Genomic DNA, 27,723 nt, shown 5'->3' with positions numbered 1-27,723 from the left:
TCAGATATGAAGGATGCTAGGAGTATTCCCCCCACCTTTTGTTTTCTTCATAGAAACTACTACAGAGAACTGTCTGCAGCAGTTTCAGTATTTTTATGACAGGGCAGTACTGACAGGGAGCTGTTGGTCAGAGTTTTTTTCTTTATTCTTTTGTATTTCACCCCTTTGCATGCGTTTTGTAAAGCTTTGGCATTGTGTTTGTGTGACAGCTTTCTTGTTGCTTGTGCCTGATTCTAGTGGAGCAACACAGAGCACTGTTTTCAAAGTAGTCTTCTCTTATTTGTGCTTTGAACTTGCTGCCTGTTACACTAGTCTGGAAAAACGTGGACTTAATCTGCAGGCTTGGCTCTGTACTCTATGAACCAGCAGCATCTGTGCTTCAAATGGGATTGAGCAGATGCTCAGAGGTGTGGTTCTGCAAACATTACACTTGGCATAGTGGAGAGGGCTGGTAAAAACTTTCTGACTTACTCCTCAGTCTTCCTGATACTGAACTTAATTGGGTGGTTGGTTTTTGTCTTGCAGAAAAGACATGCCTTACGTTGCTACTGCCAAGCCATGCAGGTTTACAAAGGGAAGGGCTGGTCTCTTGCAGAAGACCACATCAACTTCACCATTGGGCGCCAGTCTTTTACACTCTGTCAGCTTGACAATGCTGTGTCTGCCTTCAGGCATATCTTGATCAATGACAGCAAACAGCCTCCAGCTCAGCAAGGAGCTTTCTTAAGAGAATATCTTTATGTTTATAAGGTAAATGACTCTTCATTGCCTTTATTCCTTGAGTAATCACTAGTTTTATTAACAGTAATTTCTTGTTAAGTCATCAAATGATTTTCTGCTTTGTTTCAGGGGTATTTTTTATGTAGTTTGTTTTTTTTTGCTTTAGGCTTCAAAAAACCAGATTTGCTGCATTTCATGTATCAAGTGTGCTTTCATTCATGGGTGCTAGTGTGACTCTTGGATGTGGTTTTATTACAACAAAACAAGGGTCATGGCTGAATTGCAGCTTATGATAGTTCAGCTTCTTTTAGAGGAAATTCTTTCTTTTGATCAATTATTTTTGAGGCTTTTGATAATAAATGTTTAATAAAAACTAGGTAGACTGTCACCTTTTCTGGTACTATAAGGTACCCCCTATCCATACTGCAGTGAATTTTATTCTTTAATGTGTGTTTTCATAGATCAAGTGACTCAGGGTTGGCTGTAAGCTCTTGAATGACTCTGGATTGTAGCACTGTAGCGTGTTATAGGATATTCAGTATTGAGAGCATAACACAACTTGCAGCCATGTAGTTGCTCACTGTTTTCTAAAGCTTGTAAAGGGTTTCTGTGGTGTTTGCTAATTTATGGTAGACCCTACTCAAGTTTGAGTCCACAGCTCAGCAGTGGTGAGCTTGTGTAATGGTAGTGGTATTATAAACGGTTGATCAAATTCTGAGTTAGTCAAGCTTTGCACCAAATAAAGCTTGTACCAGCCATGCAGCTGCAATAGTGATTAAAGTACTGGGTTAAGATAATTATTTTTCCTCTTCCATAAAGATTTCATGAACTTTCAAATCTTTCTTGAAGAAATATTACTTCAGACTGTCAAAGCAGAAGAAACTAACAGAACAATTAGTTGCAATGATTCATTCCATCTTACAAATATTACCTGTTCACTGGTAATGTTCAGCATGAGCATTGTCTATTTACACACTGGCATGACCCTCTGTTTTCCTCCTTTGCTCCAGAATGTAACCCAGCTATCACCTGATGGTCCCTTACCACAGCTTCCTTTACCATACATCAACAGCTCAGCAACTCGGGTTTTCTTTGGGCACGATCGACGACCAGCAGAAGGTTAGAGAAAAGACTTCAAATGTCTTTACACAACATCATTTATGGAGCCAAAATACATGCAGGAGTTGGTGTCATTAAAAAAAATAAATGTAAACCTGGTGTGACAAGGTAGCTGCTTAAATGAGATTTCAAAAGGAAAGTTTAAGCTTAGCATCTGCTTGCTAGATAGTTTCAGGCTATGTAAATATGAGCTCTGTGTGTGATGTTGAGGTGCTGCAACGTGTCCAGAGAAGGGTGACAAAGCTGGTGACAGGACTGGAACACAGCCCTATGAGGAGAGGCTGAGGGAGCTGGGATTGGAATGGGCTGCCCAGGGAGATGGTGGAGTCACTGTCCCTAGAGGTGTTCAGAAAAAGACTGGATGAGGCACTTAGCATTGTGGTCTAATTAATTGGATAGGGCTGGGTGACAGGTTGGACTGGATGAGCTTGGAGGTGTCTTCCAATCTGGTTGATTCTGTGTGTTGTTTCCATAGCTGGAAAGCTGCAGTGCAAGTGAAACAGGTTTTTAATGGTTTAGCAAATGCTAGACACTACTACAGTGCTGAAAATTATCTTGAGAGTTAACTTTCTCCTGGGTGAAATGTTTGAAACACTGAATGTAGAATAGCTTGAGTGGACATTCTTCTGTAAACCAGGACCAGGACTGTACTGTGGGGCCATAGTCTGCCATGAAGTAAAAATCTGTACACCGAGTGAGAAAATCCTGCAATTCCACAATTTGCAAATGGAAGTATACTCAAATTCTGCTCAGTGTTGTCTTTCCTGTGTGCTTTCCAAAATGTCTTGCAATTTGGTGACGAGTGACTGTCATTGTTAATCACAATTGAGAACTTAACATATTCTAACAGTGTTTAAATGACCAGTGCAGCCCTGGGCTGCAGCTGCTGCCTCTCGTCACATCTTCTAAGATTGCCTTACTCGTCCTAGGTGAAAAGCAGGCAGCTACACATGTAAGCCTGGATCAGGAGTATGACTCTGAATCATCCCAGCAGTGGAGGGAGCTTGAGGAGCAGGTTGTTTCTGTGGTAAACAAAGGGACACTACCTTCGAACTTCCAACCAACGCAGTTCTGTTTAAATCGCTACTCGGATAACTCCAGATTTCCACTTGCTGTGATAGAAGGTAAAGTGAAAATTTAAACACTTCAGAAATGAACTGAGTTAAGTGAATCTGTATGCAACTTTGTGGTGTGGCAGATTTAAACCAACACTCTTGAGCAGCTTGCTTGCCTATGAATGCTTTGAGATAGGCGAACCTTCTGATTGTAGGAGGGACAACCTGGAGACATTCAAGGTTCAAGTGTTAGGAAAAGATTCTTTACCATGAGGGTGGTGGAGCAGGTTGCCCAGGGAGATGGTGGAAGCTCCATCTCTGGCATACATTCAAGGTCAGGCTTGATGGGGCTCTGAGTAGCCTGATCTAGTTGGGAATTTCCCTGCTCAGTGCAGGAAGGTTGGACTTAGATGATATTTAAAGGTCCCTTCCAAGCCAGTGCATTCTGTGATTCTATTTTCTTGCCCTTTTTTAACAGAGCCAATAACTGTAGAAGTGTCCTTCCGAAACCCTCTGAAAGTTCCACTTCTCTTAACTGACCTGTCACTGCTGTGGAAATTTCAACCTAAAGACTTCAGCACAAAGCACGGTGGAGAAACAAAAGAGCTGGTAAGGAAAGGTTCATCCTTTTTCAACGAAAACAAAACAGCTATATGGGCTATGTGTTAAGTATTCAAAATTCTATGATATAAAAAAACAGATAGTTTAATACTGAATTTCTTTTTGCATTGGTTAGGTTTTTCTAGATCCATAGAGCATGAAGCAGCCAAGTTAACAAATGTAATGAGTATTGTAATGCAAAGCAAAATGCATGCAGCATTTTATTGTGTGTGTAGTAGATCTCTTTTGAGTAACACTAGCCTTGACCAGCAGAATTGATCTGCAATGACAACATCTATCATCAAATACATTCTTCTTACTTGAACTAGTCTACATAGTGAAATGTGTGTTCTGAAAAACTGCCCTGATCTGACACAGGAACATCTTTGTATTTCAGTTGGAAGAACAAATAAAATGTACTGTATTATAAATTTCATGTTTTGGATATCATTGAGAAACTACTTACTGCTGCTTAATTTTTCGACTAATACTGCCAGAATGTCTCTCCAGAGGACTATTCTTACATTTGTGTTATCAAGGTTTGAATAGCATAGAATCATGGAATGTCAGGGGCTTGAAGGGACCTTGGAAGCTCATCTGGTCCAGTCCCCCTGCCAGAGCAGGATCACCTAGAGCAGATCACACTGGAACATATCCAAACGGTTCTTGAATACCTCCAGAGAGGGAGACTCCACAGCCTCCCTCGGCAGCCTATTCCAGTGCTCTGTCACCCTCACAGGGAAAAAATTTCTTCCTCAGGTTCACATGGAACCTCCTATGCCTCAACTTCTGCCCATTGCCCCTTGTCCTGTCATTGGACATCGCTGAGAAGAGGCTGCCTCCATACTCCTGGCACTCATTCTTTACATATTTATAAGCATGGATGAGGTCACCCCTTAGCTGTCTCCTCTCCAAGCAGCACAGCCCCAGCTCCCTCAGGCTCTCCTCATAAAGAAGATGTTCAACTTCTTTAATCATTTCTGTGGCTCTGTGCTGGACTCTCTCAAGCAGCAACCTGTCCTCCTTGAGCTGGGCGGCCCAGAACTGGACACAATACTCCAGATGAGGCCTCACTAGGGCAGAGTATAGGGGAAGGAGAACCTCCCTCGACCTGCTAACCACAGCCCTTGTAATACACCCCAGAACAGCATTGACTTTCTTTGCCAAAAGAGCACACTGCTGGCTCATGGCCATCTTTCCATCCAGCAGGCCTCCCAAGTCCCTCTTCCCTTCAGTGTTCTCCAGCAGGTCATTCTATACTCACCCCTGGGATTGTTCTTTCCCAGTTTCATGACTCTACACTTGCCTCTGAACTTCATTCAGTTTCTCCCTGCCCAACTCTCCAGCCTGAAGAATATGCTCTGGTGCTGAATATTGTAGTAAATTCTGTAACAATTTGGTTTCCTGGCTAAAAGCATTTGGAACATAGTGGTCAAAGATACTGAAGGCAGTGGCACATATCCCTTATGAGGACAGGCCGAGGGAGCTGCCTGTCTTTAGTCATCTGAGAGATGACTTCACGAATGTTTATAAAGATGTGCAGGGCCACGTGGGGAGGATGGAACCAGGCTCTGCTCAGTGATGTCCACTGACAAGACAAGGGGCAACAAGGGCAAGCTGGAGCAAGGAGCTTCCACCTGAACATAAGGAAAAACTTTTTCACTGTAAGGGTGACAGAGCCCTGGAACAGGCTGCCCAGAGAGGTTGTGGAGTCTCCTTCTCTGGAGACATTGAGAGAACACCTGGATGTGTTGCAGGGTGACCTGTTCTAAGTGATCCTGCTCTGGCACAGGAGCTGGACATGATTTCTGGAGTTCCCTAACATTCTGTGATCTCTAAAGGTGTTGGAATGTTTTCCATAATTACAAATATATAACTAAGCCTGTAGTAACCATACACTTTCCCTGCTGTTCTGCTCAAAAGTACTGCTTTAATGATACAATAAATACTTCTGTTTCTGTGATATTGACTTGGAATTATTCTGATTTGTAGTAGTAAATCTTAAATTTCTCCCTGAAGTAACTATTTGTGGAGCTCTGTAGCTGCTGCTTTAATTCAGGAGCTGGGCGTACAGCACCTACTGGTCCGACCTGTTTGCACTTAGAAATTGCTATGCTTTTTTTTCCTGGAAGGGTGTAGGAAGTAGTATTTATGGCATATTTTCTGCACAAGAGTAATGGTATCTAAAAAACTATTTCTTGTTTACAGGGAGCATGTGATGATGATATGATAGGAACTGAAGCAATAGCAGAGTTCTTAATTAACAGTGAGGAAACGAAAGTGGTAAGTACTGTACATTGTTTTAAAAGTAGTCTCTTTGGTGTTGGTCTTTAGGATGGAGTTCAGGCTTGTTATGATCTGAACTTAATGCTGAAGTTACAGAAGACATTGGTGATAAATGGATCACTGGCACTTCAGAATCTCATCAGTGTGTATGAGTATCTGAAGGGAGGCTGTGACAGGGCAGGAGGCAGTGGGCACAATCACACACAAAAGGCTCTGTCTGAAGAGCAGGTTGCAGTTGTTTGTTGTGGTGGGTTTTGTGTGTGTTTGTTTTTACTGGGATGGCACAGGCTGTACAGAGATTGTGGAGTTTTCCTCCTTGGAGATACTAAAAGCATTTGGATGTGGTCCTGGGCATCTTGCTCAAATGGCCCTCACTGAACAGGAGAGTTGGACAGGATGACCTCCAGAGGGCCTTTCCAACTTCAACCATTCTGTGATTCTGCCTCTGCTAGTTTAATTTTTGTTCCACTTTAGGATTCTTTTCTAATGGGATAAGCATCTCTCAAGTGAGACTATTTTGGTTAAGGTCTGTATGTGTAAAATTTGAAATCCAGTACAGGCCTTGTAATTGTACCCAGTTATGTCTGACAGAATCAAAGTAAATGTAGCTGTGGATGTCTTAGCAATTGGATATTTAAATGTAATAATTCTTTTTTCTAGTAGCAACAACAACAAAAATTTAACATATCTCCACAGGCAAGACTAAAGCTCTTTCCCCATCAAACAGGGGAGCTACATATTCTGGGAGTCGTTTATAATCTTGGCACTGTTCAGGGTGCTGTGACATCAGATGGGATAGATCCTTCTGTTGGATCACAGACAGGTAAGTGATGTTATTCCTTTAACTGTTGTGTCTGTGGAAGGGACAGATGTGACTTTCTGCAGTGCAGAACTAAATTCTAGTGTTTAATAGTTGATTATCATAATGCAAGGCCCTCCTTCAAGTGAGGATGGGAAAACAAATGATATAGGATGGGTTGGCATCTGTAGCAATTCAATGAGAGGAGCTAACCTCTGCCAAACCTATACTTACCCTTTTAAACCTGTGGAAATTCTGAGACCATTTTTAAGGCCCCCAGAATTTAAGTATTCCCTCTGTGCCATGTTGATTTATAACAACTATCCTTGTCTCTTTTGACCTTCCTTGTTCTGCTGGGTTTTTTCACTTTGTTAGCTTTTAACTTTCATCTGAATGTCTCACTGAAGGTCTTTTCTTAAATTCCCAAATTTAATTTTGGCTGGTGTAGTTGTTTTTATTATTACTTTTATTTTCAGCATCTTGGCTTGATTTTTCATTGCCTTTCCTTTATCTTAACATCTAAATGGCTTATTGATTGCATGCTAATTGCATGTTGATCTGTTTTGAGTCATTCATCTGAAACTCAAGGAAAATTTATCTGAGGAAATGGAGATTTGAAATTGTCTCAGAGAAGTAACAAATCTTGCTTAGCTGTCTATGAAATGCAAACCTGTAGAATAAGAACATTTGGAGACTATTGATCATTAAAGGAAATAAAAATGGTTTAAGTTACTTTTCCAGCTTGGTAGAAATTGGGAAAGGAAATAAATACACATCACCCCCATGCTCTGTCTTCTTCTCTCTTGTAATCAAATTATTTGAGGGTAAAATCTACCACAGTGGATAACTGGCTGGCTGAACTCACACTGCCTTGTGTCACAGTAAGCTTTGAGTAGTCTTTTGTCAGTCACGTAGCCTAGTCAATGAACACTGCCTGTGCCCCGTAACTGGAGAATCAAGATGGGTTTTGAGATTGGGCAGAGAGCTTTGGATCACATCTCGGGGGGGGTGGGGGGGGGAGGAAAAGGGAGTTACTTAGACAAAAGACAATCAATAAAACTTTCTAAAACTGTTTCAGGGAAGTTTGTTGCCAATGGGTTGTCTGTAAGAGGACGACAAGACTTAGAAATCCAAGGGCCTCGACTTAATAACACAAAAGAGGAAAAGACCTCTATTAAATATGGACCAGATCGGCGTTTAGACCCCATCATTACAGAAGAAATGCCTTTGTTGGAGGTATGGAGCTACTTTCTCATGGTGGTTTTAATAGAACAGCTGAATTACAGCTTATCAATGTGTCACAGACTTTGTTAATGTCTATATCTTTTCAGTAAATTTCTCATCTAGCAATGCCAAACTTGTGTGGGTTTTGATTCAGGTGCTTGAACGTGTCTAGACAAGGGCACAGAGGCTGGTGAGGGGCCTGGAGCACAGCCCTGTGAGGAGAGGCTGAGGGAGCTGGGGGTGTGCAGCCTGGGGAAGAAGAGGCTCAGGGCAGACTTCATTGCTGTCTACAACTACCTGAAAGGAGATCATAGCCAGGCAGGGGTTGGTCTCTTCTCTCAGGCACCCAGTGACAGAACAAGAGGGGACAGAGTCTCAAACTGTGCCAGAGCAGGTTCAGGCTGGATGTTAGGAACAAGTTCTTTGTGGAAAGAGTGATTGGCATTGGAATGGGCTGCCTGAGGAGGTGGTGGAGTCACCATCCCTGGAGGTGTTTAAGAGGAGGCTGGATGAGGCACTTAGTGCCATGGGTTAGATAATTAGAAGGGTTAGGTGATAGGTTGGACTCAATGATCCTCGAGGTGTTTTCCAACCTGGTTAATTCTGTGATCTGTGACTTGACTCGGCGCTCAAGCTTTTCTCTTCTCTTGTTCTCTCCCATCCAGGTGTTCTTTATAAATTTTCCTACAGGTCTTCTCTGTGGAGAAATCAGAAAAGCCTATGTAGAGTTTGTGAACGTAAGCAAGTGTCCTCTAACGATGCTGAAGGTGGTGTCCAAGCATCCAGAGTTTTTTACCTTTGGTGGAAACACTGCTGCCCTAACACCACTGAGCCCTTCCGCTTCTGAGAACTGTAGTGCTTACAAGACTGTTGTGACAGATCCTACCTCTGTGCATACAGCACTGCTCTCCTCAGCTTCTTCCTTAGACTTTGGGGTTGGCACAGGAGCTCAGCCTGAAGTAATAAACGTCCCACTTCCTGATGCTGTTCTTCTTCCTGGGGCTTCGGTGCAGCTGCCAATGTGGTTACGGGGACCAGATGAAGAAGGTGTTCATGAAATTAACTTTTTGTTTTACTATGAAAGTATCAAAAGGCACTCAAAAATGTGGTAAGTTTTTACCTGCTTTTTTTCTGTAGTGCTTAGGAGGCATTACAAACCATGTAAGCATAAACTCCTGAATTTCTTCTCATTGCTGTGGTGATATTCAAGTGGCCAGTTACCTGCTACACTAGCAAGAGTTTTTGTCTACTGTATGACCTAATTTCCATGTGGATTTATATAGTCTACACTGCTTCCATTCAAGTGGCAATTATTAATTTAATAGAAAGAAGAATGCTGTTAATACAAACTGTATTTAACACACTTTTGAGGCACAGGGGTGGAAAAATCATGACTTAATTTGTTTCTGTATGCAATAAACCAAAGTCTTGTCTACTTTGAACAGAAATTACTGTTCTTAGTTAAAATATGGTTATTAGTTGTATTATGATGGAGGCTGTTCTGTGGAGGGGTTAAATACCAAGTTTAACTTGTTGTTATAATTTGGTTTTGACTGTCTTGAGACAGTGAACATTCAAGTTTGACACCACAAGCTAACAAGTAGTGCTTTCTTTGTACTTGAAAGGCAGCAGGCTTGCTTTTTATGGCACTTATTCCCAAGTCCCACCTGTGTCTGAGGCTAAGAAGGCTCAGGAGAGCTCTTTGGAGAAAAGCCTTCTTCAGACCAACTAGTAGGCATTTTGTGGTTTATTCACTCAATTGTTACTTTCCAAAGCCTCTGGTGGCATTATGGAGCTCAGTGAATGTCCCTGTGCTAACACATGCCAGTTTTTCTCACTGTGCTGTGGGTCTTGCATCAGAAAGCCAATGAATGGTAATAATGGTAAACAAGTATGGTGAATGGTAACATACAAACCTTCTCCAGTATTTCAAACTGGCCAGGAGACTGATTCCTTGGACAGCACCTACCCATGCAGAGTGATGGTTTAAATATAGTATAGTTCTGATATTAAGCTAAAAGAAAAGTGGCTCTTCGGTGATTGAAAGGAAGAAATTGTCTAATGTCTAACTGATGGCAAACATGTAAGCTAAATTTCTTGATGACAGGCTCTGGACAGCAGTGCTGGTTGTTCAGAATGTCTCTTTTTTTCTTTGTCTGTCTTTTTTCCTTTTCTCCTCCTTCGTAGTCATAGAGTATTAAGGCACACTGCAGTTATTTGCACTAGCCGGTCTCTGCATATTCGAGCAACTGCCTGCAGAAGTAATGCACTTGAAGATGAAGAAGGCAGAGGGGACAATATGTTGGTGTTTGTGGATGTAGAAAATATCAACACAGTAAGTTTTTGTTTAAAATGATAGTACTGTTCTAAAGCTTAGCAGATGTGTGTCACCAGTGGAACCAAGACTTGAGTAAAAGGCTTTTTCAAACTGCTTTGTAAACAGTAGGTAAACCTTGTATATTTAATCACTCCAGTTACTGTTGGAAAGAGCAGCAACATGAAATTACATCTCAGCTCTCTAGAAATCTGCTATAGCTATCTATCTCCTAGGCAAACTCCAGCACTGTAGTTCAGAGTGTTCTTCCCTTTAGGAAGATTTACTCCAAGTCATGAATGTTTATGATAACTACTTTCAAGATAGAGAACCTGAGACAACTTGTGCCTTCCACAGCCTTCCAATGAAAACACTGATGTAATTAGTGGTAATGTGTGAAGTCAAAAATATGAACTGCAACTTGAAGGAGGCTTCTGTGTTTACTACCAAACTCAAAAAGACATTTTTGCAGATATAATACAAATATGCCTGCTGTGCTGTAGTGAATTAGCTGAAAATACTTCATTTTTTCATGCCATGCTTGTTGAAATTTACACATGTTCTTAGTTCCTTCCCCTCTACTCTGCCCTGGTGAGACCTCATCTTGAATACTGCATTCAGTTTTGGGCTCCTCAGCTTAAGAGGAACAGGGATCTGCTGGAGAGGGTTCAGCGGAGAGCTACAAGTATGATTAGGGGACTGGAGGGCATGGCTGATGAGGAGAGACTGAGAGACCTGGGACTTTTTAGTCTGGAGAAGAGAAGACTGAGGGGGGATTTGATAAATGTTTATAAACATCTGAGGGCTGGGGGACAGGATCTGCTAACTTGCTCCCTGGGATAGGACAAGGAGCAATGGGTTGCAGCAAAAGAGGTTCCACCTCAACACAAGGGGAAACTTCTTTACTGTAAGGATCACAGAGCACTGGCACAGGCCCCCCAGAGAAGCTGTGGAATCTCCTTCTCTGGAGACTTTCAAGGTCTGTCTGGATGCGTTCTGTTGCGATCTGTGCTAGGGGAGTTGGACTGGATGATCTCCTTGGGTCCCTTCTTGCCCCAATGTCCTGTGAGCCTGTGATCCTTCCAGGCTCACAAACAGAAATATTGTGAGATCAAAGGAAAATTATATAATGAAACATAGTAATTCCTTAGCAACAGTTCCTAGAAAAATGACATCGGTGTAATGTCATCTGAGGGACGAGAGGTTAGTGAAGGGAGGCTGCAGCCAGGTGAGGTTGGTCTCTTCTCCCAGACAACCAGCAACAGAACAGGGGACATAGTCTCAAGTTGTGCTGGGAGAGGTCTAGGCTAGATGTTAGGAGGAAGTTCTTGCCAGAGAGAGTGATAGGAAGTTGCTGTGAACTGGGACTGTTCTAAGTTACAGTGGGTCTTAAATCTCCCCTTGTCTCTCCTTAGGGCTCTATTAGGGATGATGAGAATAATGAGTTGAACTAAGATTCTAACAGGGCCAGCTTGCAGGCAGCACTTCCAGTGCTATGTCAGACATCACAGCTGTGAGTGTTCCTGTCTGACATAACTTTTGTTTCTTCCTTAGAGTGAAACTGGTGTTAAAGAATTCCATATAGTGCAAGTTTCAAGTAATAGCAAGCACTGGAAGCTTCAGAAGTCTGTTAACATCTCTGAAGACAAAGGTATGTACCTTTATCACCCAAATGCTGGTGGGTGTATCTTCTGCCTGGTGAATAGGTGAGAGAGTTTTACAAGGAGTTGAATTTGGCTGTCAGAATAACTAATCTCTAAAAACTTTGTCCCTTTCAGACATTCTGCAGCCCTTCCTTTGCTAGAGTTTTAAGACACATATATTTTACAGATAACTTTTAGACTATTTTTAAGAATGAGCTTAGCTTAGAGGTAAATTATTTCTGTGTTGGAGAGAGATTTGTGGCTGAGTTGACTTAGAACTTGTCTAATGAGAATTATGTTTCAGTCTTCCTTTACTTGTAGTTAATTTATATCAGTGTTAAATTCAGTTGATGGACAGAATATGTGACAAGTGCTCTATTGAGTTATTAGAAAAATGCCAAAATTGCTCTTGCTGTGTCCTGCCTTAGCCTAATACAAGCTGCTAATCTTTAAAAAGGCAAAGATTAGCTGCTATTTTGTATGACAAATGTGATCTTCACTGGTATGCACTTAAAATTAATCTAGATATGTACTGCTCCAGTGTTAACATTGAGGATGAAACAGATAAACTGACTCATTGTCTTCCATTCTTTCCTCCTTTTTCTATATCATCTTTATGTATTAAAGCTCTCTTACTGCCCTAGATGTAGGTAGAGAAGGGTAGCAGAAGCTCTATCATCTTTACTACCATGCAGTTTCTCTGCTTGATTGGTTGTGCTTCTTGAGTATCATCGAGGGTGTGTATTTGTGAAGTGTAAAGTCTGAGTTTTGGCTCATGAGGAGGGACTCTGAGGGAGCAAAAAACTCTTGCAACCTTTTTCTTCCAGATACTAAACTTTCTAGCAGAGAGAAAGCGAAGTTATGCTTTAAAGCAGTGAGATGCAAAAACTCAGAAGGTAAGTTTTCTGCTGAAGAAGAAGGTGGTATTTGGATTCTGCATGCTGAATTTGTGTTTCTTCCTGATGCTGAAATGTCTTCTCTTTTTATCCCGTAGAAAATTACACCTTTGCAGACATTGTCTTTGGAAATGAACAGGTAGGTGAGCTGGTGCAACTGCATGCTTGGCTTTGTGCCATGTGCAGGTATCTCAGTTGGAATCCTTTTTTGAAACTGAGAAATGGAACCAGTGCTTTCAGAGTTGGGAAGTTGAGTTTTGCATGTCCAAAACTATTGGTCTTCTGGGTCAGCTTTTCTTTTTCACAAAGAACTGCTATAAGGGATTGTCTGGAATTTTAAGTTCCAGCTCCATAGCTGAGTTACTTTGGGAGTGTATTCTGATGATTACTATTTTGTTTTTTCTTACTTTCCAGCTCTTCAGAGCAGTTTTGAGTATTTCCCACTCCCATAGTTCTCTGGTAGAGATCTGTGTATTACCTGGCTCTCTAGTAGAGATCTGTGGATGTGAGATTCTTATTCTATAGGGTTTTATCCTGATGACATTTTCACTAAGATAAGTTAAAAATTGCAGTTACAGCTCATTTTAAAAATCTGGAATTTCAAAGCTACTGCTGTAGATTGCAGCCAGGTCAAGGTGTCTTTCTTGGCCTTTTCTTAAAGATTCTGGATAGAAGGTTTCACCTCAACATGAGGAGAAACTTCTTTACAGTGAGGGTGACAGCACTGGAGCAGGCTGCCTAGAGAGGTTGGGGAGTCCCCTTCTCTGAAGGCTTTCCAAACCCACCTGGATGCATTCCTGTGTGGACTACCCTAAGTGATGCTGCTTTGGCAAGGGGGTTGGACTCCATGATCTCTGGAAGTCCCTTTCAACCTCTAATATTCTGTAATTGCCATGCTTTCTTAAGAAAAGATTAAGCATGCACCTCCTTTCTGAAGAAGAATCCTTTTGGCAAATGGTCTTGGCCCAGCAAATGCTTTCTCAAACCCTGAAGGAAAGCAGGCCACTTGCATCATGTCAGGAATCTACATTAGGGCAGTGGGTTTAGTTAGCTGGATGTTAGAATGCTTATTTTCTGCCCAGAGCACATTTTCCATGTATGAATACAGCTTTTAAAAGCCAAGGAAAACCTACTCACTGACATTTCATTTGATAGGAATATAAATTTTAGTTAGGACTAAAAATGTGAGGTAAAATGTGCATTGCTGGAGCTGGAGAAGCTGCAGGGACTTCATCTTCATCATCTAAGAAAATATTCTCTAGTGCAGGGATGTGGAGATGGCCCTTCCTTCTATAGAGTTACTCCAAAAGCATTCTGCTACCGCAGTGATTAGCAGCTCTGCCACTGCGTATTCTGGAGCAGTTAACATTTCTGGGAGGGGATAGAAAGCTACAGTTTCTTATGTTACCTGCTGTCTTTCAGTGTCATTGCTATCAGTCTTAAAACCACTGCTTTTGCTGTTGGAAAAATGCAGCACAAATGAGATAAACAGCACAGTTCTTCTGGCTGTGGCATTTATCATGGGGGATAAACTGTGCAGTCTGTAATCTGCCATTGCTAGCAAAATATATGTTCCTGACCTGGATAAATAAATCTAGATATCTCCAGGAAGACATTTATAAGCAATAATGACTTGCATGTGGGTTAGTTTGGGAGGGAGTTGGATGCTTCAGCTCTCTCCATTGCACTTGATGTATCACAATAGGCTTTCTGGTGGCAATAATCAAAGCTTAAAGCTTGATTTTTCTAGTTTGAGGCAAATTACAGAATCATAGAATGGTTTAGATTGGAAGGGACCTCAAAGATCATCCACTCCAACCTCCCCATTGTAGGCCAGGACATCTTCTCAAGTATACTTGACTGCTCAAGGCCTCATCCAGCCTGGCCTTGAACACCCGCAGGGAGGAGGCTTCCACCATCTTCCCTGGGCAACCTATTCCAGAGTTTCACCACCCTCATACTGAAGGAATAAATCTTCTGTTTCTCCACCTTAGCTCAGTAATCAGGAGTGACCTCTAACAGGGCAGGCACAAAAACCAAGAGGCAATGTTCTGTAAGCTTGTAATTGCAGACAGAGCAAGATAATGGAGCTGAGCCACTGCAGTGATAGGTTGTGAGAGTCACAGATGTCAGCTTGCATCCTGTTCTCAGAGCACTTTCTTGTTTGGTTTTATTTTCTTCCAGATAATAAGCTCAGCCAGTCCTTGTGCAGACTTTTTGTTTCAAAGCTTGTTCTCTGAATTTAGAAGAACACATGTGCAATCTCATCCTCATGGATCTCAAAGGGCTGCCAAGCAATCATTTGATGAGACAGTCAGATTAATACAGAGATGCAATGAAGTCGATTTGAACGTTGTTGTGCTGTGGAAGGTAGGTGTGGTTGCATGTCTTTGTGGTCATTGGGTCATGAAATGTGGCTGTTAGAAACTATTTTGATCTGCAGTCCTGAACATTTATGTGGATTTCTTTCTGAAAGCTGCTAAATGAACTAAAACTGTGTCAAAAATCACAGACAATAGCTTTAACTGTAATAAATATGCTGAAGTGGTTTTGTATTATTCTGTGTATACCCAGTTCTTATAAGTTCTCTCCTCCAAAGAGGAAAAGTCTGAAATCTTAAGCCAAGAGATTTGTTAATGTTTGCTTTTGTCATGGAACTGTAAGAGCGACTCAATCTCTTTTGCAGAAGAGGATCTGATTGACCAGCATGCAAACACTAAGTAGTGGAAACTGGCAGTCTGAACTTGAGGAGATGTCTTTGCTTGCAAAATGAAAAGCATGCACAGAAGTCATGCTAGCCTACAGATTTTAAACAGGGCAACATCTTCCACTTAGGTTATGAGGAAGGTCAGCAGTTCTGTGTTTTGAAGCTCATGATATCTTCAGGTATGCTAATGTCTTTTGTGTTGTATTCCATAGGCCTATGTTGTGGAAGACAACAAACAGCTTATTTTGGAGGGCCAGCATCATGTTGCCCTTAACACAGTTGGGAAGGAGGCTCTATCCTTTCCTCAGAAGCAGGTAATGCAGTGTGAAGTTCTTTACAATTGCTTCTTTCTCACAAGAGACTTGATATATTTGCTTGTAAGAGAATCACTCTGGTTGATTTTGTAGAGTCTATTATAATTAGTAATTCAAACTAACTTCAACTTGGATCAGTCAACTCTGTTGACACAGGGCTCAGTTTAAAGATGAAAAGCAGTAAATGTACATACAAGTCAGTCACTGGAGTAAACTGTTCTGTGGTATTTCAGGGTAGGACTAGCAGCTTACTAATGGTATTAAGTTGAAGTTGATTACTGTTTCATAACAAAGTGAATAGTAAAATGGTGCTCTTATTTTTGAATGTTACAAAATAAACATTGTAAATGGTGCTACTCTGCACAACTTGTAAATGTGGGCCTAGTGTGAAGTATTAGAACAGTAAAAAAGGCTGGAGCAGTTGAAAAGCCATTGGAATCTCCATTGGAACTGATCAGTTAATAGCTATTGCTTCACCTGGAAGTTTTAGAGGCTGACTACCCTATGAGAAACTGGTGGATGTCTCCTGCTGTATGAATCAGTAACAACTGTGGAAGCTGTAGAGAAATGTGTTGAAAATCATCCATGCTAGGTAGTGCACTTTGTATGAGTGAAGAAGTCTAGCGTACAAAACAGGAGAAACAATTCTTGTGCTTGTTTAGTCTTCTCCAGAGCAGGGCACTGCTCCTCTTCTTGCTTTAGTGCATTTCTCCTTAGGTTTTACCAATGTTGCAAACAGGTTTTAGTGAGTCCTTGCTCAAAGCTGCAGCAAGTAGTAGTAGACATGAATTTTGTCAAGGAGACATAGGACAAGTGTTTCTGTAACAAAAATAGAAATCACTCTGAAGCTGTGCACTTGACTTTGCTTCCTAAGCCTGTAAGGACTTCTACATTATCAAGATAATTTTCCCGCTTGTTTTCTTGTGCTATGGAATAGATGGGAATAGGCTGAAAGGGGCCTGTAGTTGGAGCTAAACCTGCCAATGCTCAGTGGTACTGAAAACCAGGAAAATCTGAGATCTGATGTCTGAAGATGGTGACTTCACACCCCATGTCCAAAAAAAAGCTTATGCACACATGGGCTTAAGCTATGCTGAGCAATACTGTATTGATGTCAGCTGTGTTATCTTTATTGTCTTAAGGTGTATGTGCAACAGCAGGTCACACTGTAGGCATTGAAAGTTAGGACTGAGAACAGTAGACTTCTGAGCTCTGGCTTGGGCAAATAGGTGGGAAGAGAAGTAGGAATGAGTCACGTCTGCATCTTGAAATGAGTGAACATGTTATGGGGTAGAAACATGCATTACTTTTTGACTGCACTGCAACTCTGGTGGCCTGCATTCAATTCAGCTTTAAACGTCAAAGAATGAATGAAAGAATAAAAGAATGAATCCAGGCACCAATGAGATGGAAGATCCCAGTGTACCCTCAGTATGTTTTGGGGAGTATTAACATTCTCTGTCTGTAATCTTCTTGAGTGCAGTTGTAATAGTATTAATTGATGAGAAAGATGCTGCATTGATTATTGTCCTCACTTTGTCCAGTGTAAGGAACATTGCTGTGAAGCATTTTGTTGGAAGCAGCTGCATTGTGGTGCAGCTGAAATCTGCTGTAAGAACAGTGGTTGTTGTTTATAAAGTCTGTGTCCTCATGGTAACCTAGGTCCAGATTTAACTTGGGTTTTGAAAGCCTCAAGACTGCTAAGGTTTGAGAAATGCTCATGTACAGCATGAGGTGTGATATAAGAAAGTTTGAGACTTTGCAGCAATATATTCACTCTGCATTTAACAATTAAAAGTATCCCCCAGATAAGATGGAATGAGGCTAGGTGGAGAAAATAATATACACATAATCTACTGAGGATTGCATATTACCTTTGTATTGTCTTCACCAGCAGTGAAAAGCTGAGGGGGGAGAAAATCTGAACCTAAACATATTTCTAACTGGACATTTTCAGCAAATGGGGTTGAGATTTATTTTAACATTCAAATAGTTTATCTTGCAGTCTCTACTCTCTAGGTCCTAAGCAGGGATGGGGAGAATAGGCTGTTCCTGAGTGTCTGCGGCTGACAGTGTAGCAGTTGTTTTCTGTGGTCTAGACAGCAGAGGGAGACGGAGGCGCATGCTTTTTACCAACACACGGCGGGTTGCAGTTCTTAAATGATAAAGGGCTGCTCGGTTCTGATAAAACTGCATTTGCTTGCAGACTCTGAAGAGGGATGAGAGTCATCTCCCTTGTTGTGTTCTGTTTCCCTTCTTCAGCTTCTTTCTTCTTGACTTAAACTGCTCCTGCTTCATGCTGTTGCAGACAGCAAAGGAATTCTTGTGTCTCTGGCAATACAACCATGCCCAAACAAGAACAATCTCACAGTGCACAAGGAGAAAACACAAACAAGATAGGTCTGCACTTCTTTGTGTCTGTGTAGTCTGAGAAAAGACTCAAATCTTAGCTGCCTATGGCAGGGGGTTGGAAGCGGATGATCTTTGAGATCCCTTCCAACCTAAGCCATTCTATGAATTCATCAAATAATGACACCAAACACATCAAGATAGCTTAGCTTATTATTTTATTTAAATTCTGTGAACTGCTTGGCTTCTGCTTTGTCAGTTGTGATGTGTTGGACTTGATGATCTGTGAGGTCTCTTCCAACCTTGGTGATACTGTGATACTGTGATCTCAGAATGATTCTTTGCAGGCTTTTAAGGATTTAGTTTGGGTTTCTAGAAGCTTGTAGAACTGTTCAGGAAAATAAAGCTGCAGTGAAGCACTGTAGTAGAAGAGCAGTAGGTTGCATTTATTGGCACATTTGTGTTTCTCAGGCTCTGCAAGCAGTTGCTGGTGGGTAGGTAGTTAGATGCACTGATACGAAGTCAACTTCAGATGTCTGAGATGTTGGTCTGCTGACTGAGGTGCAAGAACAGGTGGTTCTTTGTCTGCTTGGCTCATTGTGGATCATGTAATGCATGCAACAGGGATGTGGACAGATAGCAGGGTGGGATTATTCCTGTATCACAGGAGCATAACTTGAAAGAGCATCTGATAAAATCAAGATAAAACCTCCTGTTTCTATAAAACGAAGTAGTGAGGCATGGGGTTGGGGGTGGGCTTAAAATCCCTCTCTAGGTAGAATTTCTGTATGTACCCACATAAAAAGAAATAAAATGGCAGTAGTATTCTATACAAACTTTTCTTGGGTGCTCAAATCCACGTGCAGCCTTTCCTTCCCTTGCCTCTTCAGAACAGAATTGTGAATTCTAAACTTGTTTTCATTCTACTCCAGCCAACAATAACTACAGCTCAGAAGTTTATTTGGTTTCTGTCATTGAGCAGGGAATTATTTGTTCTCATTTACACTACAGGGTTTTCTTATTTCACTGAACTGCCTTTGAGCTTAGGGTACGAGATACAGGCTTAGCAGGTGATGTGTGAACTACTGGCACCTTTTATATTCTAGAGGTTTGGAACTGTGACACACAGCATGTTAAAAGAAGACTTAATGTTGATTCTGTTAAAGCATTTATTTGTTTGATCTAGAAAGGTGTCTGGATAATATGGAAAACATTTATCTTCCTGTCTTTTATTTCACTGTTATTTTTGAGAAAATGGCCTTTTGGCCATTTCTAGTGTGTGTGTGTGAAAGCCAGGTAGTTTATTTCCTTGAATCAGAAGCATAAAATGTGCTATAAAGTGATATGTTGTGGTTGCCACCAGCCACGTGAGGAATAAATCTCATGAGGTGTTAAAGTGAACAGATCTGAACAGATGTGCTAGCAAGAGCTGTTTGAGTGCAGTTAGTAAAAAGCCTTCCTAATGAAAATCAGCTAATGGCTGGTTTTTTTTTTGCCAATGCTATGGGTTCTGCTTCTCTCCTGAAACTTGCTTTTAGGAATCAGTTTAAGTGAAGGTCACCTTGAGTGCATCCAAAGTGCAGCTGTTCAATCTCTTGGTTTTGACCTCTCTACCTTATCTTAGCAAAAGGGCAAAATCTTCAAATAGCTTATTAAAATTCCACTTGCAGTCAGGGCTGTTGATCAATCTTATTTCTTATTGCTGTCTCTCACGTCCTTTTAATCTCAAAGGTCTCTTCCAGCCAAAGTGATTATATCAACTCTATGAATTCAGTCCAAAGGATCCCAAAGAGAAACACCTGAGGAGGCTCATGGGTGACCTCAGTGCTGTCTACAACTACCTGAAGGGAGATTGTAGCCAGGTGGGGGTTGGACTCTTCTGCCAGGCAAACAGCAACAGAACAAGGGGACGCATTCTCAAGGTGCACCAGGGCAGATATAGGCTGGATGTTAGGAGAAAGTTGTTCATAGTGAGAGTGATTGGCATTGGAATGGGCTGCCCAGGGAGGTGGTGGAGTCGCTGTCCCTGGAGGTGTTCAGGAAAAGACTGGATGGGACACTTGGTGCCATGGTCTGGTTGATTGGCTAGGGCTGGGTCCTAGGTTGGACTGGATGATCTTGGAGATCTCTTCCAACCTGTTTGATTCTATGATTCTATAATGCAGTATGGTGGGATGGTGGTAATTGCTTGAGGCTGGGACATTTGTCACACTTGGCAAAGACTTCACACTGCTGGAGAGTGAGAAGCAGCCTGCCAGAGGTTTGTCACCTGGGTGTGCTGGCACGTTGAGAAAATCCATGCTGCTGAAATTTTGTGCATGTGCACATTTGCCTTGACTGAGGTCTAAATGAGACAAAGATTCCATCAGTGTGGTCATGCTTGGGATTTTTAGGATGCTGGACCCAGTCTCCCTGTTTTCATGGCACTCTTACAAGAAGTGGACACCTCCCATATGGAGTTGTGCTCTGGGATTGCTTCTGATGTGCTTCTGGGCTGCTCCTTCAGCCCTGTATATTAGACCAGTGCTAGTCCAAAGCAAAATCCATAGTGTGGCTCCAGGCCTTTTGACAGTGTGGCACTTCAGAGGTGATAATTTTTGCTAACTTTGGTGCTTAATGTGGATGCAACTCAGTGGAATCTTGGTAAAATACTGTTCCTGGAGTTATTTCTGTAGTTAGAAACTAGAATGAATATAGATGAGAACCAACTTAAACTGAGGTTTTAAAATGAGAAAGAGAGAAAGGCACATCATTTAGGTTCTGTATGGCTCACTCTTACTCAGTTGCTTTCATATATGCTTTTGCTTGTGCTTAGTGTTGTTCAAGGGGTTCCCTTCTGTGCTGTGCATATTGGTCTGTCGTTCCCAGCTGAGCACATACACACATTCAGAAGGATTGTTCAACTTGTGATTTATGGTGTTTAATTTTTGTTCTGGTTTAAGAGCACACTGAGACAGTCATTGACAAGATGAGTTTTAAAACTGCAACCTTTCAATTGTCTAATATGTAGAAAAATCCTTTAAAGTGATGGTGAGAAGATGCCATCGTTTCTACCCATCTGATGGAGAGGGAGAACTCCTTGGTTTGAAATTGCATTGTAAGAGGTTAAGGAGTGTGTTGTGGGCAGACCTGTCTATGACCTCTATCAGATAATGCAAAAGATGCATGGAATGACCAAAGCGTCATCTGTCAAGCTTGTATGACCCTCTAGCAGTATGTGGGGATGAGACCCTCAATTTCCAGCATAAGCATTTTTGAAGGCAGTACCTTGGCTGTTGTTGTGGCCCTTGTGTGTAAGATACATGATGCTTGTTGTCTGTTGGAGCCCGTGGCGCTTCTGGAGGCTTTGCAAGGAACAATGATGAGTCAACAAGCAGGCATCAGCTGTGCCTTCGCCTTTGTAAAAGGCAGTGCTCCGCTTGAGCTGGTATTCTAGGAGCTCAGCAACAAAGTACACCTGGTTTAATTCTTGGTTTGGTTCTCCTTGGTGTATATTTTGAAGGGAAGGGGAAGGTGCCCAAGTAGATGTGGGCATTTTTTGGGCTTGTTTTGTTTGTAGACTTGATCAATTTGACAAGTTCTAGAGAAGGGCAGTTTGATGCATCCTTAAACTTAGCATTTCCTCTGAGTCCCCTGAGCCATTCAGCTATGGCTAGTTCTGCCCTGAAGCTTTAGGTAAGAGAATCATGTACTAAATGCCATGTGTTAGCCTTTGTTCTAGGTACAGAGTTACAAAAGCCCTAGACTTTGAGCAGCTGAACTTGGAGACTCACAGACATCCGTTCTGAATCTGACACCCAGAGGCTGGCTGCAATTAAGGCTTAGCTCTGTGATGGTAACTGGGTAATGTCTCTGCTTTCCAGCCCTTCTGTAGAGGTGTGATATGAGAACTAAAGGTTTGAAATCTTAACAACACTCTGCACTTTCACCAGTAAATGTGCCTGCTGCATTTCATGATGTCCTTGTCTGTTTGTAGAGATAATCCTTCGTGTTTGTCTTTTGTAGGGATTTAAAAAAATACTCGGGAGTTCTGATTGGGAGGACTTGGAACAGGTAATGGACTCTAGGGCAAACTGCAGTGTGTAGGACACTAATTTGTGGTTGAAGAGGCACTGAAGAATTGGTTGGATTGAAATTTGAGGGGAAAGATCACTTCAAAGGCCAATGTCTTTTGTGCTGTCAATTTTCATCAAGTTAGGTACCCGGAGGGTAGGGTGGAAGCACCAAATAAATTCATCAGCTACAATAGATTTCAATGCTGCTGTGAAATCTCTCTTTTCTTACTGAATTCCCTTCAAAAGGGAAGAATTACAAGCTTAAAACATTGGCTGTTTTCCTATTATTACCAGTGCTGGACAATGCTAACTGAGCTGTTCATAACTGTTACAGAAGGCTCAGTGTCTCTCTTATTTTGAGTCAGGTTTTGTTGCCTGTAGCATTTCCTTCCAACTCAAAAGGGACAATCCATCACTGATAAGCAAAAAAGGAATTACTTTGGTGGCTTTTTAAAATCTTTTTTCTTGCTTTTAGTAGTTAGTCACACTTGCTGCTCCAAGTCTTTGAGATATATTTCATGTTAAAGGTGGACTTTTTGCAGAATAGATTTATAAGGGGACAAAGGAAAATAAATGCTGTTTGCAAAACAGATTAGATGCTGTTGGACAGAGTTGCTGTAGTGCTGAGCCAAATGCAGCCTGCTTGCCTCGTTTGGTGGTGTATCTTTCTGTATCTGATTTGTTCTGCTTCAGAGATTGATCATGCCACAGGGTTAGGATGAATCCCAAGCAGTGTGGTAGTTAGACTTGGGCTTTCAGCTGGGGACAAAGAGAACTTTGCCTGCAAGAGCTTGCCTGACAGTTTTTTAAGATACTCTGTATCACTAAATCTTTCTGTCATCATTAGCATGGTCCTAGAAACTTCTGCATTCTTTTCTTTGGCTCTGTTCTGGGAAACTTGGCTGCTGGCTTTCCTGCTGTGAGCTTCTCAGGGCAGGTGATGGATTTTTACTGCTTTTTCTTAGGTACAGCTGCTGAACAGGGAACTGTCCCTCAGTTCTTAGAGGCAAGTCAAACCCAAGCACTAGCAAAACCACAGCCACAGCAGCATGCTTTTGTGAAACTTGCACAGTGTCTTCACAAGCAGCTGTGAAATCTGTTACCATCTTTTCGGATAGATAAATCATCTGAATTCCTTCAGTAGCTCACACACACAATACACATTGAGAAAAGCTGTCAGTTTTGTGATGTTGTAAGCTTATTTCCCTGGAGGTATGGAAAATTGTAGCTCCTGTGACTGAATTTCTTGTGTTGTGTCATTGCACAGTACCTTCTGCCATTTGAAATGTCATTCTGAATTTGTGTTTCAGGAATTACCGGAAACGGTTCTCTTAAAGTTTTTTCGACCAGAAAGCACAGCAGTACCTGCAAGACCAACCCCAGAGCAGCTTTCTAATCTTATCAAGACAAGTCTTCATTATCCAGAGTCCTTCAGTCATTCTTTTCATCAAAAGAGGTTCGTACAACATTCTTCTCTAGAAACATTTGAATCATAGAATGACTTATCCTGGAAAGGGCCTCAGAGACTTGGTTACCCAAGGCCTCATCCAGTCTGGTTTTGAACACCTCCATTGTTATTTGGTACAAATCACTTGTTGCCTGTGTAGAGCTGTTTCAGATGCAGTCATTTGTGTTCTTGCCTGTGAACATCTTGAAGTCTCTCTTGCTGCATCATTATTTACAAACCCAGTCATGTGCACAAGCAGGTTATCATCAGAACCATAGAATGGTCTGGGTTGGAATTGGAATTTGAAGGTCATCCAATCCAAGTCCCTCTGCAGTCAGCAGAGGCATTCTCTGCTAGATCAGGTTGCCCAGAGCCAAGTTGAGCCTCACCTTGAGTATTTCCAGGGATGAGGCCTCAACTACCTCCCTGGGCAACCTGTTCCAGTGTTCCACTACCATCATAGTGCAGAACCTGTTCCTAACATCCAATCCAAATCAGCTCTTCTCTAGTTTGAAGCCCATTGCCCTTTGTCCTCTAACTGCAGGCCTTTGTGCACAGTCCTTCTCCATCCTTCTTGTAGCACCCTTCAAGTACTGGAAAGTTGCTATTAGGTCTCCCCGGAGCTTACTCTTCTTCAGGCTGAAAAACTTTCTCAGCCTATCTTTGTAGCAGAGGTGCTCCAACCACCTGATCGTTTTTGTGGCCTTCCTCTGGACTCTGTCAACTAACTGTATTAGTTTTATTCAGGGTAAAGGCTTAAGTTAACACCAGACTTGTATGTGCAACTCTTTGGGCACTGTACTGGCTAAAACTTCAGGCTGCATGCCTTTCTCTACAGGACAGTGCAGAAGGCAGGTGCCTAGACAAAACATGCTGACCTGTGTTTCACAGCAGCATAGTGGCCCATGTTACCCATTCTGAACTGAGATACTCTTCATGCTCTTGCTGGTCTTTCTCAGCTGGACAAAGGGAAGTGATAACTTGATTTGGCTCAGCTGAGCCACTGCCCTTTGTCTGAACAGCTTTTGTCACAAAAGCTGTGTAAGTGATGATACTGCTATGTGCCCTGACTATTACATAACGGATAATTGCATGTTCATTTTATATTGCTTGAAATTTAACTGTTGAAGTGTGTAATTGAGACTACCCAGAGTAAGACTTATTTCCTTTACTGTGGAACTATTTATCTTTGCAGCCTCTGCCTGGTACCTGTCACTCTCCTGCTTTCCAATTGTTCCCAGGCTGTTGTAGATGTAATGATTGATTTGAGACATAAAACAACAAGGTAATGTGGGAATCTTAATCAAGTAACATTTTTGGAGAAACGTAGTTTTGAGAAGTCTTGTAAAGGTTGAACTGTATCAAAGATCTGGAATAGGATTTTTTCCAATAGTAGCTTCTCTGTAAATTAAAGGAAGGTGATAGAATATTGATATGGCCAAATGAGAGTCTTCAGTCAGTGCTCAGTTTTGCTGCTGACAACTGCTGAGACAGGAGCTTGAATTGTGACTCTCAAATGGTTAAACTCTGCAGATCTCTTCTGGGAAAGGGGAAGTGCTTTTGAACTAGCGAAATCTGAGCTTCAGCAACTTCACTTAAGTACAGTTCTGTTTATACAGAAGTACAGGTTGCAACTGTTATCCTTTCCAAGTCTAGCTTTGTCTTGCTAGACAAACCTGAATATCTTAAGGAGCAGAGTGGTGGTGTGAGAAACAAAGTGAGCAGAATGCACTTGGGGAAGGCAGTGACTTAATTATTGCAGGCAGTGAAAAAAAGACTCAGCAGCTTCCAAGTTATCAAGGGCAACTGATGGTGTACATCTTTCCATCCAAAATGGCCAATAAATAACTGTAGCTTCCAGTTGCTGGCTTTTGGAAAGAAGTTTTTGGAAAGCATTAACAAGCATCTCTTTGTAAGGGGCAGCGAAGGGCACTGTGTTCTGGCTGCTTGGGAGAACTTGACGTTGAGGGAATTGTGTGAACTGCGAATGCAGAGCAATAACTTTGTTGTCCTATCTTTCAGCCCAGAAGCACTAGAAATCCACGGATCTTTCACATGGCTTGGGCAAACGCAGTACAGGCTCCAGCTGAAAAGCCAGGAGGTCTGTAGCCTGCAGCTGAAGGCTTGCTTCGTCCACACAGGTGTCTACAACCTCGGAACCCCCAGAGTATTTGCCAAGTTAGCGGACCAAGCGACTCTGTTTGAAACGAGTCAGCAGAACTCCATGCCTGCACTGATCATCATCAATAATATCTGACCACTTCCCCTAAAAGATGACACTTAAATCAATGGGATTCTTTTCTCCTGGTGACATTTTGCTGCAGTTTTTGGAAATAGCACCTCAAACACCTAACTTGTTACTAAAGGTCGTGTAGGAAAGCAAATAGCAAACTTCAGACTGCTTTGTCGGTTTGTTTCTCAATGCAACGCACGTTGGACTGAAATAAATTTATCCTTTTGTAACGTATTTCTTCTCTGGTAATTGAGATCTTCATAACACAAAATACTCAACAACTCCAAATCTGAACACGTTTGTATGTCCTATGCCCTGTCAAAACCACGACTTGGCTGCTGTTACAACTTCCAGCATGGTGTGTTAATATTTGTGGCTGTATGAGGATGTGGTTCAGGAAGAGAAGCCCTCATTGGCTTCTTCCTGTCTGAAGCCGTTAATCATGGTAAATCCCAACCCTACTGTAAAGTTCAATAAGGTGTTTCAAACCCACTTCTGTTCCTCAGTTCTTCAGGTTGAAGCTTTTTTTTTTTGTTTTGAGCTTTCATGTTTATGGAAACCTTTCAGGGTTTACATACAAGTCCCACCTAAGGTTGTTTCAGAACTTCCTTTGACCAGTTTTGAGTATTTTTCTCATTCATCTCACCACAGAATGCACTATTTGGCAGCCATGGGATTGTCATTCAAATTGTCACTTGCTTTATGATGTAACTATACAACTGATCTGTTTTAAACAAGGAATAAAGAAGAAATCTACTCCAGATTTTCAAGAAATGTATTATATTTATAACAAATGTACTGTAAATAGAATAAAACAGACACCATATTCATGATGGACTTGGGACCTTTTATTCCTTGCTTTTAATGCAGCTGTAGCAATCTCTAGGCATGGATAACACTCTGTAATGAGGCCTTGAGCAACCTGGGCTAATGCAAGGTGTCCCTGCCCATGGCAAGGGGGTTGCAACTAGAGGATCTTTAAGGTCCCTTCCAACCCCAACCATTCTGGGATACTGTCTTCATTTTGGTCCTCTTTGCCGGAGTGAACTTCCTGTCATGTTGGCACATGTAGTGTTGGTGTGTACATTGAAAGTTGTTGTTGTTGTATTTGCTTTTTGAGCTCTTACCCAGTGCTCCCAGGCACAACCCCTAGAATTCAGCTCCCTGCAATACCTGTTACTGGCTGTGCTTGGAGTTCTTCACAGCAAGAGTGACTGGCCGTTGGAATGGGCTGCCCAGGGAGGTGGTGGAGTCTCTGTCCCTGGAGGTGTTTAAAAGGAGCCTGGATGAGGCACTTAGTGCTGTGGTTTAGTTAAGTAGAAGGTTTTGGATGATAGGCTGGACTCGATGATCTCAAGGTCTTTTCCAACCTGGTTAATTCTGTGATTCTTGAGTAGCAGCTGCCTAAGGTAGGCAGGGCTGTGTGAAGGAAGCAAGGGCACTTGTGTGTAGCATGTTTGTTAAGATGAAAAGATAATTAATTGATTTGGGGTTTTATGTTGTGAGAAACATCTTGCCAAAGTGCTAGAGTGAAAAAGAAACCCCTGTGGTTTGGGGAGGAGGAGAGTCTATAGATAGTATGCTGAACATGAAAACTAATTAGCTTGGGTGGTTTTCATTACTTAAACCTGAGGAAGCTCAGTAATACACTGAACCTTTCATATGGATCTAAAGTAAATTTTCTCTTTCCTGGCTGTACCCACAAACACACCTCTGCAGCCTTTCAAAACCTCTCTGGACAGTTCCTGTGTGAACTGCCTTACATGATCTTGCTCTGGCAGGGGGATTTGGCTCTTTATCTCCAGAGGTCCCTTCCAACCCCTATCATTCTGTGATTAGTCTTCAGCTGTAAAATGCAAGCAGAGCTGCCTTACTGGAAGCTGTCATCCAGCCAGAGAGACTGCCTGGGGGAGAATGGAATTACAGGTGGTATAGATGAATGAACAGAGAATTTATTTTGGG

General features: G+C 41.9%; 1 protein-coding gene across 4 annotated transcripts in view; it reads left to right on the top strand.

Moving 5' to 3' along the window:
* Positions 1 to 26,598, top strand: part of TRAPPC8 (trafficking protein particle complex subunit 8) — a 50,917-nt gene extending 24,319 nt beyond the window's left edge. For 2 of the 4 annotated variants that reach the window (XM_064170449.1, XM_064170447.1), the window contains 18 exons: positions 526 to 750; positions 1,731 to 1,839; positions 2,769 to 2,963; positions 3,373 to 3,503; positions 5,703 to 5,777; positions 6,477 to 6,603; positions 7,658 to 7,815; positions 8,469 to 8,911; positions 9,991 to 10,138; positions 11,672 to 11,768; positions 12,588 to 12,656; positions 12,755 to 12,795; positions 14,841 to 15,026; positions 15,576 to 15,677; positions 22,032 to 22,079; positions 23,392 to 23,537; positions 24,724 to 24,813; positions 25,551 to 26,598. In XM_064170449.1, the coding sequence (XP_064026519.1) occupies positions 526 to 750; positions 1,731 to 1,839; positions 2,769 to 2,963; positions 3,373 to 3,503; positions 5,703 to 5,777; positions 6,477 to 6,603; positions 7,658 to 7,815; positions 8,469 to 8,911; positions 9,991 to 10,138; positions 11,672 to 11,768; positions 12,588 to 12,656; positions 12,755 to 12,795; positions 14,841 to 15,026; positions 15,576 to 15,677; positions 22,032 to 22,079; positions 23,392 to 23,537; positions 24,724 to 24,813; positions 25,551 to 25,785 (2,625 nt within the window). In that variant the 3' untranslated portion in view covers positions 25,786 to 26,598. The remainder of the gene's footprint in view (positions 1 to 525; positions 751 to 1,730; positions 1,840 to 2,768; positions 2,964 to 3,372; positions 3,504 to 5,702; positions 5,778 to 6,476; positions 6,604 to 7,657; positions 7,816 to 8,468; positions 8,912 to 9,990; positions 10,139 to 11,671; positions 11,769 to 12,587; positions 12,657 to 12,754; positions 12,796 to 14,840; positions 15,027 to 15,575; positions 15,678 to 22,031; positions 22,080 to 23,391; positions 23,538 to 24,723; positions 24,814 to 25,550) is intronic. The other 2 variants (XM_064170448.1, XM_064170450.1) reach the window with 1 other exon arrangement.
* Positions 26,599 to 27,723: the final 1,125 nt, after the last annotated feature.

The sequence above is a fragment of the Pogoniulus pusillus genome, chromosome 34 (assembly GCF_015220805.1).
Source record: "Pogoniulus pusillus isolate bPogPus1 chromosome 34, bPogPus1.pri, whole genome shotgun sequence".
Lineage (NCBI taxonomy): Eukaryota > Metazoa > Chordata > Aves > Piciformes > Lybiidae > Pogoniulus > Pogoniulus pusillus.
This window is presented reverse-complemented; position numbering and strand designations above follow the sequence as displayed.